Below are 16,888 nucleotides of genomic sequence, written 5' to 3'. Positions count from 1 at the left end.
ACAATTTGTTTAATGTTTGTCTTCCTCACTATGTTCCATGAGGAAAGAAATGTTTCTGAACCATTCAAGGCTGTACATGCTGTGCCTTGAAAATACCCAACACATATTAAAATCTCTATAAATATTTGTTGGGTGGGTAACTGAAACATAAATTCTTCCTAGAGAAGGATTTGGTTTGGATGTGCAGCTAAAACCTAAGCGCAAATAGTCCATCGTATTTTTTATTTTCTTAGCCCTTCAACCTTTATTTTCCATTTTACACAGCTTTTTATGTATACAATACACTGCCTACTTCCTCTTTTCCCTCTTACCAGTGATGTGACACAAATTGATGTATTTTTATTGGGCGAGGCCCAGGTAATCTCCCTGCTTTATAACTCTGACCTTAATGCAGGCAAACACACAAAGTGAACTTTGGTTCATCTCCTACCGTAACATAGCTGCTAATTGCTGGCAGGCAGGCTGTGTTCTGCGAACCATGTGACCGGTGGGCATGGCCAGAAAGGAGCGTGGGGACAAGTGGACCAAGAGATCCAGGTCTCAGCTGCCCAGCTGGAGGTCCAGCCTCCCAGAGCACAGCGAGTGAGCTCAAGGACGATGGTGCTGAGGCGAGCGCGATCATGAAGACACCACTGCTGGACTTGGCTTTGTGGTGGTCCCTGTTCCTCCAGCCCGCGCTGACGTTCGGGTTCTCCCAGGTGAGACAGAACTGCGAGAAAGGCAGCTATGAGATCAGCGTCCTGATGATGAACAACTCGGCCTTCCCAGAGTCCCTGGAAAACCTGGAAGCAGCGGTGAACATGGCATTGGATATAGTGAGACAGCGCCTGCATGAAGCTGGTAAGAGTGTGAGACCGGAATCCTCCCTATTACCACCTCTGGAGTCAAAGGTTGCTAAACAAAGACCTTGTGTTCTTAGCCTCGTCCCCCAACCTTCCCCAAGGGCCCGGCCCACAGCCCCTTTCTATTTTAAGACAGTAGATTCTCAGAGAGAAGGATGTGAACCCTACTGGCAGGCTCATTCACGAACCACTCTGCTCTCGGAATGGCCCTAGCCCAGGGAATACCAGGTGTTCAAGGCAGTGAAATACCCCAATAAAACTGGGTTGATCGCTCAGTTTGGGGGGAATCATCATTTTTATTTCCACAGCTGCTCAGAGGCAAAATTTGGTCTGGAAGTGGGATTTTACAGGGTAACTAGTAAAGTTGATGAAGTAAGGCGCTGGCTCTTTCCCCGGGTCTCTCGTCCATCTGTTTGCTTTTCACATCTCTGGAGGCTGCCAGTATCAGACATAGTCAATATAATACATTGGTACTTATTGTTGCAATCTATCATTGTATCTCTTAATTATAAAAATAAATTTTATACTAGTACTTAAAATGTAAAAAACAGAGAGGAAAAAAAGGTCCCTAATAATTTCCAGCCACCCAGATGTTCCCAGTCTCCTAAAGTGCTTCTTAGTTTCTTGTTTTCAGAACACAATTAGGGGTAAGTATAGCATAGAAACAATTGGTATCCTTCTGGTTTTACTTCACATTATTCCTGTAGCTACATAGTTTTTATAGTCATCATATGACTGTATGTGTAATAGTCCTTGGAGTAGATATCCCACAGAATTACCTAATAATTCCCTATTGTAGGCTATTTCATTTGTTATTAATTTCTTTTTTAAAAAATATTTATTTATTTATTTTCCCTCCTTTCCCTCCTCTCACCCTGCTGTTTTTGCTGTCTGTGTTGTCTTCTCTTCTCATTTTCTTTCCTCTAGGATTCCCGGGATTCGATTCTGGAGACCTCTGATGGGGAGAGAGATTCCCTGTCAGTTGCACCATCTCAGTTCCTGGTTTCTGCTGTGCTTCACCTTGACTCTCCCTTTGTCTGTCTTTTGATGTGTCCTCTTGCTGCGTGAATCACTTGCGCGGGCACTGGCTCACAATACAGGCACTCGCGCAGGCACTGGCTTACCACACGGGCACACTTTCTCTTCTTCTTTTTCACCAGGAGGCCCCAGGGATCAAACCCAGGTCCTCCCGTATGGGAGGTGGAAGCTCTATCAGTTGAACCACATCTGCTTCCCTGTTATTAATTTCTCATGTTTATTTTTAAAATATTACAATAAACATTTTCATATATATAGTTTTCTCTATTCCCTGACTAGATTACCAGAAGTAAAAGTACTGAGGCAGTGAGTATTTAGTGCACCTTTATGGTTATTTATGGTTTTAAGAACTTAAGATAGTTTGGTAACAATAGCAACCATTGGGATATGCATAATAATTTTCTTCTGTGCAATACACATTTCTCTAATCCTGCCTGAGACTAGATTTATATGTAAATTGATGCATTAATTGAACTAGGAAGTCATTTAATCAAATGGCCCCTTATTTACCAAATCAGTGTTGTATAGTGGAAAGAACATTGGATTTAAAGTCTGATGACCTGGCTTGGAGTCCCTGCCCCAAAGCTTTCTTTTTTGTGACCCTGAGTCTGTGACCTTCAATCTCCCTGAGCCTCACTTTCCTTATTAAGTAACTCTCAAGTCCTTGTTCCAGGTGCTTTGCATATACAATGTCTTTAATCACCTCAACTCTGAAAAGTTGGTGGTTAATTTTGTTTCACAGTGGGGATTTAATCACTTTGCTAAGGTCACATAGGTTGTGTATTTGAAATGAGAATCAACCCCAGATCTGTCTGATTCCCAGAAGTGTATGGCATTACCACTATAATATCTCCACCCCCCCCCCCCCCAACTCATTTTCTCAATAAAATGAGACAGTGGAACATTGCAGCTAAAAGCAGGGATTTGGAACCTGACAGATCTTGGTTCACATTCAGCCCCAACATTACCACCTGTGTGACCTCAAGCACAGTAAGTCTTCTGAGCCTTAGTTTCTTCCCCTATGGAGTCAGGATAGTCCTTACATCCTGTGAAATGAGGAAATTCATTAAATGAGGAAATTCATTAAATAGGAGAGTACATAATGCAGTGACTGAAACATAGTAAGGGTTCAAGAGAGGGTGGTTGTCATTATTGTTGCCATCATTATTGCTGATGATGTCGTTGCTGCTGTTGCTGCTGGGTGGAAGTTACGAGGCATGTGAAGCAGGCAGGCAGCATCTGGCGTTGGCTAAGGTCTTGGTCTCTGAACTCCTACAACTGGAATCTGAACTCCTGCTCCATCATTTACTATTTAAGTGGCACTAGGTGAATTATTTATTCTCTCAGGTTTCTCTCATTTCATTTATAAAATGGAGTTATTAATGGTGAGAGGTGTTGAATGGATTAAATCAGTGGAGAGTTTTCAGAGATGGAGGAATAAATGATGGTACCCAGATTTTTCTTTTGATGCATTTTGTTGGATGGGTGTCCTGCCAGAGCGAACCCAAGAGGAGCAGATCTTAGGGGAAGACGGACTTATGTTCTAAACATAGTGAGCATTATTACTTGGGAAAAAGTTGTAAGACAATATAATTAAGGGCTACATTGAAGAAAATTAAGAGTTCAAAAGTTATGAGTGATATCCAAAAGAGGAGATCAATACGTTTTTCTAGAACTTAGGAAAGTTTTGTAGGTCTTCAAGTACAAGTAGGATTTAGCATAAAAGTATGGAAAAAAAAAAAAAAAGAGATTCAGCCTCTGGACATCACCTCCTCAAGGTTGTACGTTGCATGGCTCAGCTCACATGGTCCATGTGCTTTCATGTGCTGAGGGGTCCCTTTCCTAGACTCCTGCACCTTGACTTCAGCTTTGCTTTTTTGTCCCTCCCCATCCTCAAATCCCTAAATGGGAAGAAAAGTGCTATGAAATCACCTTATGTTCTCCAGCCCTATTTTCTACCACTCCCCCAAGTTCCCTCCCATTTCCTCAGGTCCTCCACAGCCTCACTCGTGCTGTTCTCCCCAGTCCAGATATCCTACATTCTCCCTACTGTTGCAAGAATTAAATTAGATAAAGTGCATAAAGTGCTTAGTGCTGCCAATTAAGTATCAGCTGCTATTAGACTCATCCTTGACCCCACCTGTTCCATGAACTCTTCTCTAACTGCTCTAATCACTTTGACCTCTGCTGTTTGGCTAGCATTTCAAGCAAAGTACTGCCATCTCTCTTTGAAATTTTACTAATCAAAGTATCAGAGGACGTGTTCTTGAATTAGTCAAACAAGCAAAGGCCAAAATGCTCCATAGTTGGGAGAAGAACAATTTGTTGTTGATGTCGTTTACTCTCTCAAAGACTTTTTAAAAAATGTTCATGTTTGACAAAAGTGGTTTTAATCCCGTCTTACAGGTGAGTAAAATGAGTTGGAGAACTTAAAATGGCCTCTGCAAGGACACATAGAGTCACTGGTAATGCCAGCCTGGCAGCTGAGGTTTCCAGATACTCTATATAAGGACTTGCTGAAATTAAGGACATCTCTGCTTTGGAATCAGGCATTTGTCCTGATTACTATTTTTTATTGGAAGGAGGTGAAAAAGGTTCTTCAATCTCTTTATTCCCTTCCAAAATACAGTATCTAGCGATTCTCTGGGATATCACTGTCAATGCCCTTTACACCGTTATCAGAAGGTGGGAGTCCTCCACTATCCAACGATTCCAGGCGACAGTGCACTGATGGCCCTGGCTTTGGGGCAGGCCACAGCAAAATGCCTGGCATCAGGGTTAGTGTTCTGGTCAGTAGGACCCAGCAATCATGTTAAAGACAAAGATGGTTTGAATTAGCATTGCTTTCTTAGGGGGTTTGTGAGCCAGGGGGAATCCAGTCAAAACTCTCTTATCTTCTTAAGGACACTGATGAACGTATTTTTTTCTTCTTCATCCTTTAAGAGAAATACTTGAAAGTAAGAGATTATTTTTAATACAAAGAGGGAATTTTATAACAGTTTGTACTCTCTTTCCCTGTCTACTGGGGAAGGGAACAAAGAACTTTCCAGCACCTTCTTTATGAAAGACAGTTAGCCACATTCATGTCCTCTGAGAAATGCTGCCGGATTTCCTATGGGGACATATTGTTCATATACACCACCTGTTCCTTATCCTGATGTGTCAGGAACCAGAGGGGCTAATGTGTGAGATAGCAGGATTCTTTGTGGCCAAGTAGTTATTATCCTGATACATTTTGCTTTAACTTTTTAGTGGATAATTAAGCTGGTTAAGATCATCTACTCATGCATGAGTTTGCATCTGAGATATCAAAACTGCATTTTACCCAGAAACAATTGGCAAAAATCGTAACTATAATTTCAGATCCCGCCATTTACTAGATGTGGGACTCTGGGACAACATCCCCCAATAAAGTATCTGTCTCAGGTTCTATTTCTAGAAAACTTTGACTAAGACATTTCTCTTGTGCTAAAATTATAAATCTTATAAATTATAAATCCGAGATAAGGCAGCTTCTTATGAACAATTCTGAATTGATAACTATTCCTGGAGCTGTGTATTCAATTGATTACTTGTCAGCTCTACTTGGAAGACTAATAAGCATCTCACACCTGCCACATCCACCTGAACTCTTGGTTCCTCCCATCACCACTGCCACACTCACAAGCCTGCTCCTCCCACCTTCCTTCCTGTCTTGGTCACTAGCAGTTCCCTCTGTCCACTTGTTCAGACCAAAGATCTGAGAGTTATCCTTGAATTCTCTTTTTCTCACAACTCATATCCCATCCCTCAGCACTTTCCTCTCTGGCCTTTCTTTCAAAGTACATTAAAAATCCAACTATTTTTCTCTACTTTTGCTGCCCAGTCCAAGCTAACCTAGCTCATTAATAGTCTTCTAACTAGTTTCCTTGCTTCTATTCTCATTTCCCACAATCTCTTCTCATCAGAATCCTGCATGCTCTTCAAAAATGAGAGTCAGAGAGTATCTTTTCTCTGCTCAAAACTCTCCAAAGACCTTCCATCTCAGACTAAACCCAAGGTCCTTCCAAAGGCCTACCTGACAAAGCATAATGTGGTCTATCTTTCCTTATCTCCTGCCCGTCCTCCCCCCTCGCTCACTCTGCCATACCACTTGACTCCTTGTTGTTTCTGGAACATTGCAAGAACAGCCCTGCCCAGGACTTTTGCCTTGCTTTTCCCTCTGACATGACATGGCAGCTCACACTCTCACTTCACTCAGGTCCCAGCTTTTCCAAGAGCCTTCTGTAGCCACCCTGTCTGAAACAGCACCTCCCTTTCTCATTCGGTCTGATTCCCCCAATAGAATATAAGCTCCATGGAAGCAAGGACTTTTGTTCTGTTTAATGTTGTATCCTGAGTACGTAGAAGAGGGACTGGCGCCTAACAGGAACTTAATGTTTGTTGAAGGGATGGATGAACGAAGATCAGAGACCAGGCAGGACTGTTGTCTGTAAAACATCAACAGCACACAGAACTAGCACTTTGGGAACACGAAAGAGCCAGAACAGGATATCGTAATGTTTATGTCTTGCTTTCCCAACAGTCCCCACTCCCATGTAGGAAACTTACTCAGTCTAGGCTGTAAAAAGATTAAGAGAGCAGTGAGTATAATGGAAAAGTTCTACGACTGGATTGTGGTGATGGTGACACAACTTTACTTATTTACTAAAAATCATTGGATTGTACATTTAAAATGGGTGAATTTTATGGTGGGCAATTTATACCTCGATAAAGCTACTTAAAGAAAAATAAAGAGAGAATGAGGAAAGGGGGTGGGTAGGAAAGGAGGAGAGTAGTGACAGGGAATAATAGACTCTGTATTGAAATGTACTAGGCCTGAAAATGGATGTTCATTTTACCCAGAAACAACTGGCAAGAAATAAGTCTCCTAGCTGGTATAAACTACTGAAAATCACACAGTGATTTTCTCTTGTTTCTGGATAACAGGCATCAACGTGACTGTGAATGCTACCTTTATCCGATCCGACAGTATGATTTATAAGTCAAATGACTGCCGGAGTAGCACCTGCGAAGGCCTGGACCTACTCAGGAAAATTTCAGTAAGTGTTGGCTTTGTGTGCATAGCACATTCACTCTTACCACAGAGGATGATCACAGTGGGAAATCAGCATATTTCCATTAACCTCATCTCCAGCCTTGCAGTCGAATGGTTTGAAGGCATGGTACTCAGCTCCATCCTCCTAATCCCTCCATAGTGACCAGGGCTCTCTAGAAAGTCAGGAAGTATTTACATGCTGAGTTTGGCTTAGAGAGTGGCCACATTTGAGCAATGTGGAGGCTCTCTGGAGGTAACTCTTAGGCACCCTGTGGCTCTCTGCCTAGTTGAAATTTCAAGCACACAGGCTCATAAGCATAGTCATCAGTATCAAGGGCCCATCATTGGACCATCCTTCTTCACTGATCTTTGCCCTTGCACTTGGGGGATTGTTGCTGCTCCATTGGGGAATGCAACAGAGTTTCCCAGAATGGGAACTCAGCACTCCCTCAGTTGTCATGTGAAATTCTACCCTCTATGTCAACACCAAACGAGCATCCGAACATATCTACATACCCTATGTGCATGCCCTGGAGACCTCCCATCTATGCATCCCCCATCAGTGACACCCCACATCAGTGCTCCTCCCCTGCCATAGTTGAACCCCTCTGTGATCCAAAAAGTCTTCAAAAATGAAGTCTAATGTATTGCCAAATTCAATTAATAGGAAAATGAAATAGTAATGATAGGTTTAAAGATTAAAAATAGAATATATAAGAATTTAGAAAAGCTAACATAAAGTAAAAAATAAATCGGGGTATTAAAAATATGAAAAATATCAAAATTTTTTTGACATTTTGCTTTTGATCTATGTATCTTTAAAAAAAGATTAAAAAAATAAAAAAAAGAAAGGAAGTAGGGAGAACCTTAGCTATGTGCTAACTGTAGACTTGCAGTGGTCTGGAGGGGAATTATTTTGTTTTTTACAAAATGCTGGTATTAATTGGGTTACCTTTGTGTGCCTCAAAAAACTATCTGAGATCTCAGGTTTACAGCACATTTCGAGGCTCCATCCCTAGGTCTCTTTCACATCGTCACCATCCAGTTGGTCATGGATTAATTGCTTAAGGGCTGAGTCTGAAACATAACTGTGAAGGGGTAACTGGAAGGTCATAAGATGGAAATGGGAAGAGAGAGTTTCCTCTTCCCAACCCCCAACCTGAACCAGAGCTTTACGGAGTGTTACAAGCTCTCTGGAGACAAGTAGGTGTGCAAGACTCACCCTTTACTTTAGAAACCTAAGAAAAGGCTCCAAAGGAGCAGAGCCCTGGTCCCAAGACTTCAGTCAAAAACATCAGACAGATCGGACAAGACAGACCCACATCAGGAAGAGGGGCTTACTAATGCAGTGATTCTCCATCTTGAGAGGGTGAGAATGGGCAAGGGTTGCTTAGTGAACTCAACTTTAAGGTTCTAGGGGTGAGTGCTTCTTCCACCTACCTCTACAGAGGGAGTTATAGTCTGATTCTCAGATTCCCCTTATGAAATAGTAGAAAACAAGATCAATGATCCCCAAATAATTGCATTGCATTTGTTCACTCCAGCCCTTTGTAGCTCTTCCTAAAATCTAACGTTGCCCTCTCCCTACAAAGCACCTCCAAGTCTAGTTTCCCCACAATCTGGCATGTTGATACTACTAATGTGATAGTCTGCCAGTCCCTCTTCCCCCCACACTACATTCTCTACTTAATAAAGATTCCAAGGAACAGATGAACGCCACCTCCCCACATATGAGGTCCTGGGTTCAATCCCTGGCCCCAGTACCTCAAAAAGGAAAAAATAAATCCAAGTTCACCTTCAGTGCAATAGTGAAATGCCTTCCCCCTCCTCCTGCTGCATCTCATCTCTCAGACCTCTTTACTCCTCCACTGGTTGTCCAGCCCAAGGCACATTTGTTTATCCTTTCTGCTCTGCATTCTAATATTTGGGGAGACCCACCTTAAAACCTTCTTGGAGTCATCCCCTTGACATTTCTTTTGTGCCCCATTGATTAACTATTTTTTCCTTTTACAGAATGAGCAAAGGATGGGCTGTGTCCTCATGGGGCCCTCATGCACATATTCCACCTTCCAGATGTAGTAAGTTATCTATTGTTTTAATACCACTATGATATGAAGACAAGAAATGGCAAGCATAGCTATTTGAATGATTTCTCAAACTACAGTCTAGTCAAGGCAATAAAGTCAGGCATGTTGGGGTCCTAGCATTTTGCTACCTCTCTAAAGCTGCCATTCCCTTATCCATAACACTGCCTTAGTTTGGAGTGGGGTGAATTATGGTAGCCATTCAAGATAGTCACTAACATCCAAGCTTGAGAAGCAACACTTTCAGAAAATTAGTCAGCGTCCTGGTAGGAGGCAGGAAGGGAGCTTGGATATTTGAGGAGTTTAATAAAGAACTGTTTACAAACAGAGAGTGCCATTCCATTCCTAGGTCTATTAGAGTAGCGAAAGGAACAGAGTACCTACTTCATAGGGTTATTTGAGGATTATATCTATGGCATATTAAATCACTTTGCACAGTGCCCTTATCATCTTAGAAAAAAACCTTCAATATACTCCAGAATGAAAACATTTCTCTGGCTTTAAGAAAATCAAAACCACCTTAATCCCTCCCATTCATTTCATTCAGTGTAATTTGCATGACCACAAAACACTGTTTTTCTGCCAGTTCACACCTTCCCCAATCAAAATCCCTTTCACACACCCTTCTTTCACCCCTTCAACCTTCCCCCAAATCAGAGGTCACCCTTTGTCCACACAGAAAAAAACAACAACACACAAAACTATGCTGATAGACCCCTCACAATAGACTTTGGAGGTTAAACATTTGGACCACCAAAATTTTGGTCTCAAAGTCTGCTTCTGACACCTCACATCCAACTGTACAGATATACTCAGATCCCAGGCCACAATGTGCTGTCTGCCGTAGCATCAGACGCCACTGCGGTCTAGTCTAACCCCTCCAAACCCCCCCGTCAGCATCAGGGTGCAAGCCGCCCCAGCCGCAACAATGTACCATAGACACACGAGGGATGCGCATTGGCAGTCCATCTTCCTTATCAAAATGCAGGCAGGTACAAACCCTTACTCTTCCTTAAACTCTCACTTCTCAATATCCTCTTCTCTGGCTACTTGTTGATTTTGCTGTCGACTGTGCCTGGACAGAAGGGAGGATTGGAAAAATTAATTCACCACTGATTGTGGTCCTTTCACATGCCAAGAACAAGTTCAGTTATGTTGGGATAGAGAGAATTAAGTAAACACAGTCCCTGCTCAGCCAAATAGAGAAGGTAACAAGGCCACTGATGACCAAGACAAGGCAGAATGAGATAGATTCCATCAAAGAGGTACAGTCAAGATGTACAAGGAAACACAGAAGGAAATGGTCACCTCTGGTTCAGGGACTTAAGCTTTAAGGGGGAAAAGGCCTCATAAAGGAGATGGTATTTTAAATGAGTCTTGAAGACTGAGTAAAATCTCAGGGGGTAGAGATAAGGTGATATGCATCCCAATCAGACGAAGAAAAACTATGTGTTAATGCAAATAAAACTGTGTAGCAACTTTGTGAAAGTCTGTTTTAACTGGAGAGCAGGAAATATAAGAGGAAAAATAGAGTTAAGACTAGAAAAAGAAAATAGGACCATATTTGGAAGGTCATGAATTGCAGGTGAAGGAATTTCTATTTAATTACATTTGTATGAGAAACCACTAAGGTTTTAAGCAGGGGATACCATGAGAAGAAGCTGAACTTTGGGAAGAGTAACTGACAAGAGTGCATGGAAAGATTGGAGCACACACAAGGACAGATAGATGACAGGAAATTAAGCAGAGAAGAAGGGGGCCTTCATTAGCATAAAAGCAGTTGAAATGGAAAGGGAGATTAGCTTTTATATCTGAAGATAGAATTTGAAGGTAGAATCAAAAGCATTTGATAAATGATTGGGTGGTGAAAGTGAGGGCTGGATGTTGGAGATTTGGACCCAAAGGGTATTGGGAATGAAAGAAAGACAAAAAGGAGAGAGGGAGAGAGGGAGACAGGGAAAGAGGGAGAGAGAGAACAAGGGAGCTGGGATCAGGGGATCTGCGAGTAGAGACTCATCAGACAACTTTATTGTTCACAAGGGGCTTTATATATGCCCTAGTCCACGTGGGAAGCAGCAACAGGCAGTTAATCATCAACATTACTCATAGTCTAAGGAATTCAAAAGATCTTATCTCAAGGTACAAAGTTTAAGTGTTCTATTTACTACACAAATGTTATCTGCTCATCTTTTCTTTCAGCCTTTCACAGCTTCATCCTGTTTGCCAAAACTCTTAATTACCACATTCCTTAGGTTGCAAGCGTAGCCATGGAAACAGCACATCTCTCCTTGTGAGACCACTGTGCCTCAGTTTCCAACAGATGGAAGACTTTGAGATCATAAAACATCAAAGAAAGAAGTGTTTAATATTTAAAGGATAACTTTTCCTGTGAACATATTGGATTTGAGTTACAAGCAGGATGCCCAGTACAAACTTTTAATGGAGCACAGAAGATGGGAGGGATTGAGCATGTACATATGAGCCAGGCAGTGTGCAAAGCACAGGAGATACTGAGGTGAACAAGCCAGACATGAGCCCTGCCATCATGAACTTAACATCTAGTGGAGGAGACAGATTAAATAGACGCTCACTCTGATAATTACCTCGTCTTAGGTGTCGGGGAAAATTTCCCTGATATAGATATTTAACCTAGGACCTGATGGATGAGTAAGAATCAGTCAGCAGGGACAGTTACCGGACATTGTATGTCCTCCCATGGCCCACTGGGTGGACTGTGGGAGAGTGTGGGCTATGGTGTGGACCACTGACCGTGAGGTGCAGCGGTGCTCAAAAGATGTATTCACCAAATGCGATGAATGTCTCAGGATGATGGAGGAGATTGCTGTTGTGGGGGGAGGAGTGGGGTGGAGGGGTGGGGGTATAGGGGGACCTCATATTTTTTGAATGTAATATTAAAAAAATAAAGACAAAAAAATTTTTTAAAAAGAGAATCAGGCAAAGAGGCAGGGGAGCATAATTGGCATTCGTCAAGTTCCTGATTTGGAATGAAGCTTGATATGTTTAAGGAACTGCAAAAAGGTCCAGGTGCTGAGCAGGAAAAGGAATCAATCCTGGGCTGATGTCTGTTTCAGAGGTAGTCCATCGAAGTGCCAGAAAGAAGGCAATATGCTCTAAGGCAGGCATAGAGGGCATCTTTCTGGCTTTACCAATAGTTAGGTAGCTCTGGTGTCCATCTCTGTTTCCTTAGGCCTATTCCCCAAAGTCTCTAGATCCCAGTCCAGATATCATGACAGTCCAAATGACAACCCATTTTAGAATAAATCAAAGGAACCAAGCCACATATTCATGAAAATGCCTGAGGTGTGCTTGGACCATCACATATGCTTGACACATGTTTTGGGGGGGGGGGCACCTATTCAAGGAGGCTGTATTAGTCAGCCAAAGGGATGCTGATGCAAAGTACCAGAAATTGGTTGGTTTTTATAAAGGGTATTTATTTAGGGTAGGAGCTTACAGATATCAGGCCATAAAGCATAAGTTACTTCCCTCACCAAAGTCTATTTCCACATGTTGGAGCAAGGATGGCTGCCTTCGTCTGTGAGGGTTCATGCTTCTTGGGTTCCTCCCTTCCAGTCTTGCTTCTCTCTGGGTTCAGGGTTCCTTACTTCCCAGGGCTTGCTTCTTCCTGGGCTCAGTGTCCCTCTCTTCCTGGGACTTGCTTCTCTTTCCTCTGTGAGTTTACTTCCCGGGGCTCTAGCTTAAGGCTTCAGCATCAAACTCTAACTTCAAAATTCCAACATCAAAAACCAACTCTGTCCTTTGCCATGCCTTTTATCTTTGAGTCCCCACCCACCAAGGTGTGGGGACTCAACAACCTAATGACATGACCCAATCAAAGCCCTAATCATAACTTAATCACATCCAGGTACAGACCAGATTACAAACATAATCCAAAATCTATTTTTGGAATTCATAACCATATCAAACTGCTATAGGGGCCCTATTTCATTCTTACCATTTAAACACACATGGTCAAACGGGCTGAAGAGTGAGCTTATTTGTACTACTTAAGTTAATGTTGATATTGATTTCTTTCTCACCTCTTGACATAGCCTTGACACAGACTTGAACTACCCCATGATTTCAGCGGGAAGTTTTGGATTGTCATGTGACTACAAAGATACCTTGACCAGGCTGATGTCTCCATCCAGGAAGTTGATGTATTTCTTGGTTGACTTTTGGAAGGCCGATTATTTACCATTCAAAACCTTTTCCTGGAACACTGCTTATGTTTTCAAGAACAATAATGAGTCTGAGGAATGTTTCTGGTAAGGATTATTAATACTCTTGAGAAGTCATTGGTTCATGGCAGCTGCCCTGGTTGTATTCAGATGCATCTTCCTGCTATAACAGCCATGAAAATGAATACAAGTCCACTCTTTTACATGCAAATAAAATATAGTATTATAAGGATGATGATCAGCATATATTGCATTTGCAAAATTCTTTCTAGTTTTCAGAGTACTTTCACATTAGTTTTTTTTATTACTTATAATTCTCATTCTTTTACAAAATAAGTTTAACTGCAAAATATTATTTATTTGAAGGCTATTTCTAATTACTCTAACATACTATGTGACTATGCAGTTTTGCACAAGAATTTAATCCCATTAATTATTGGCTTATAACCAAATTGTCCCCAATGCTTTAAAATACAATTTTCCTTTACTTCAAAAATTTGCTTATTTCCCATTTTGACTTTGGTAGGCCTTGGATGAAAAATACTAAGTCCAGTATATTCTTACTGAGGTCATTGAAGCCTCAGGGAAACTGGTTTCTCACAAGATTGCTGCTTTTAGGAACATCAACAATCGAGGTGGGAGGCTCCCCTCCCCAGTCCTCCGCCGCTGGATTGTGAGAGTGAACGTCCAACCCTGAGGGTCGAGAATTCCATCAAGCAGCAAACACCAGTCTCCAGTGGGGGTCGGGGAGCACCACTTGTCTTTCTGTCTTCTGGCAGTGGTTTGCCAAATGAAGCTGGGGAGGCGTTAGATTCCTCTAGGTTCTTGGCTATGTCACATAAAAGAATTTAAGAACATGCCAGTTTAATTAGGCCTGTAAAAAGAATATATTGGGAAATGGGGAAAAAGAATAGAGCTTGCTAAGAAATGGGAGAGAAAGACGGAAATATGCACGGAGATTTGGTGCGGACTCCTCTAGACAGAGAGAGCTCACATTAGTTGCATTGATTCCCCACAGTCAATCCTCTAAAGAAAGTAGAACAAGTGTTAGGATGCCCATTTGACAGATCAGGAAAGTAGAAAAAAGAAGTTCATGCTTTCACAGTGCTGTGACTGTGCATGTTGCCTATACCTACAATTACTTTCTTTTCCAGTTTTCAGAGGAACAAGATGGAGAGACGAGAGGCAAATAATAGCAATGGGCATCATTGCTAAAATAAAATCTCAGTGTTCAGTCAACTCTAGCAAATACGGCAGAGGAAATCTTTTTACTGGATTACTGAGATGCTGCCTAGTTCCTCAGTCTTTATTCACCTGTGTGTGCAAAAAACTGAGATGGAGCATCACCCAGAATGCATATTGGGGAAACTACGAGAATTAATCCCAAGACTCCACCATAGAAATTTTGGAGTTGAACTTAGAACACACAAAAGTCCATTCCCCAATGGAGAAATTACAGTAGGAGAAATTACTCCTATTGTATTAGTCAGTCGATGGGATGCTGGTGCAAAATACCAGAAATTGGTTGTTTTTTATGAAGGGTATTTATTTGGGGTAGAAGCTTACCATTACCAGGCCATAAAGCATAAGTTACCTCCCTCACCAAAGTCTGTTGCTTTGTTGAAGCAAGATGTCTGCTGGTGTCTGCAAGGGTTCAGGCTTCCTCTTCCTCTTAAGGTTCTGTGGTCCCAGCTTCTTCCAATATCAGCTGTAGGCTGAGATAAGTCTTATCTCTCTTCTGAGGCTCTTTTCTCTCCAGGCTCAGCTGCTCTGCTCTCTCCACAAGGCCAGCAGTAGACTATCAGGCTAATAGCTTGTCTTCTTCCTGGGGCCTCTACCGTGTGTAATGGAACCTTCTCTCCTTCCTCAAGTATCTGCTTCTCTGTGTGCTAACTTCCCGGGACTCCAATATCAAAACTCCTACCAACTCCTCTGCCATGTCATTTTTTCTGTCCCTTGGTGGGGGGGTACTCAGCGTCTTACTGACTGGATCAATCAAAGCCTTAATCATTATTTAATCAGGTAAAAGTGAAACCTCTGAATCCAATACAATCTAATATGCCCAGAGGAACAGACCAGTTTACAAACACAATCCAATATCTATTTTTGGAATTCATAATCCATACCAAACTGCTATGCCTATCGACTCTGAATTTTTATACTATAGATTCAAAGGTTTCAACTTGTGATGATGGAACTGGTTTATAGAGCAGAGTAGAACCTTGTTTCTGCATGTAGGAAGCTACTATAAGGGACCCACAAAATCTCAACTATTTGAATGTATAGATGAAGATTCCTTAAAATGTCCTCTATATTTTTATTCAAATACATTGCTACAATATGAACCAGTGGTATCATGGTATGCACTGTATATTGAGGTAATAACAGAAATGAACTTTAGATGAATAAATCCTAGGAGAGATCTGAAAACAATGAGCAAATGGTATGGAAGGCCATACAGAAACTAAGCTAGTTTGTTAGAGTTTCTCTTACCCTTGTTCCAGGTACCTCAATGCTCTGGAGGCTGGAGTTTCCTATTTTTCACAAGAACTCAACTTCAAAGATATGCTGAGAGGAAATGACCAGTTTCAAGCTATCCTAATGGACCACAACAGGAAAAGCAATGGTAAGAAGACATGCAGATAATTTTTTTGCCAATTTCTTCCTCTCTACTATTCTCTCCTCTTGTGTCATTTTGACAAATCTACTACTACAGAGCTATCGTGACCTCTTTATGTTTGTATATTTTGGAAGAGATAATAGTTGCAGGCAGCTCCATTATATTGTTCCTTCTGAGAGAAAATAGGAAAGTAGTGTTGAGTAAATATATTACCAAAGTGAAAGGAATGAGGATGTTAATAGCCAGATTTTATAAACCAAAACGATTCCATGACCCACCATCAAAAAACTGCTTTTTAAGTTCCCCACAATCCAACATGTTATTGGATTTGTGACTAATTTGCATACATTCTGAACCCTGGGCTCCCTGGTGACCAAGAGGATATATTTATTTATGGCTGGCCTCCAGCACAGTTAGTAGGTAAGCAAAGATGACTTTGCAATGTCCTCTCACTTTATTTTAATTTTTCCCTATCTCACCTGCCCAACGATCTCCCAGATGTAGGCCAAGTGTGGATGCCGATAGGACAAAACCATCCTCACTAAAGTATTGGGTAACTTGTTGCACTTCCACAGACATCTTTTTACAAATAAAAACAGTTCACCAACAAAGAAATCAATTGTGGGAATTTCCTACAAGGAAGATGCTGGCTTGGCATGATTTCCTGATTTCACTCAAATCATCATCAATTGCCGTTATCAAACATTTGTTGTATTAAGAACCGATCGCTTACAAAAAATTGACCAAGATATGGGAAAAAATGAAGTTTAAAATTATTCATGTCTCTCAAGGTTTACAATGCAGGTAGAGAGTACAGCACATGAAAAGATCCAATGAAGTGTCCCCATCTCCTCTTGACCATCAAGCCAGGAATTTGGGAGATGGCTGGCTGCATCTGTGGTAGAACTTAGAGACTCAGATTGAACTATCACTGAAATCACTGAGTTCTGACTTAAAAATCTATAGACATAGCCCAAGGAGAGCTGATTAGGAAGGTTTTATGAATTTTTCCCATGTTAACTTTT

At 41.6% G+C, this 16,888-nt stretch overlaps 1 protein-coding gene across 1 annotated transcript in view; it reads left to right on the top strand.

The window, feature by feature from the left end:
• Positions 1 to 392: 392 nt before the first annotated feature.
• The window catches only part of GUCY2C (guanylate cyclase 2C), a 72,694-nt gene continuing 56,198 nt past the window's right edge, over positions 393 to 16,888 (top strand). The window contains exons 1-5 of the mRNA XM_058282826.2: positions 393 to 840; positions 6,849 to 6,961; positions 8,971 to 9,035; positions 13,115 to 13,330; positions 15,748 to 15,869. Coding sequence (XP_058138809.1) covers positions 621 to 840; positions 6,849 to 6,961; positions 8,971 to 9,035; positions 13,115 to 13,330; positions 15,748 to 15,869 — 736 coding nt within the window. The 5' untranslated portion in view covers positions 393 to 620. The remainder of the gene's footprint in view (positions 841 to 6,848; positions 6,962 to 8,970; positions 9,036 to 13,114; positions 13,331 to 15,747; positions 15,870 to 16,888) is intronic.

The sequence above is a fragment of the Dasypus novemcinctus genome, chromosome 20 (genome assembly GCF_030445035.2).
Source record: "Dasypus novemcinctus isolate mDasNov1 chromosome 20, mDasNov1.1.hap2, whole genome shotgun sequence".
Taxonomy (NCBI): domain Eukaryota; kingdom Metazoa; phylum Chordata; class Mammalia; order Cingulata; family Dasypodidae; genus Dasypus; species Dasypus novemcinctus.
This window is presented reverse-complemented; position numbering and strand designations above follow the sequence as displayed.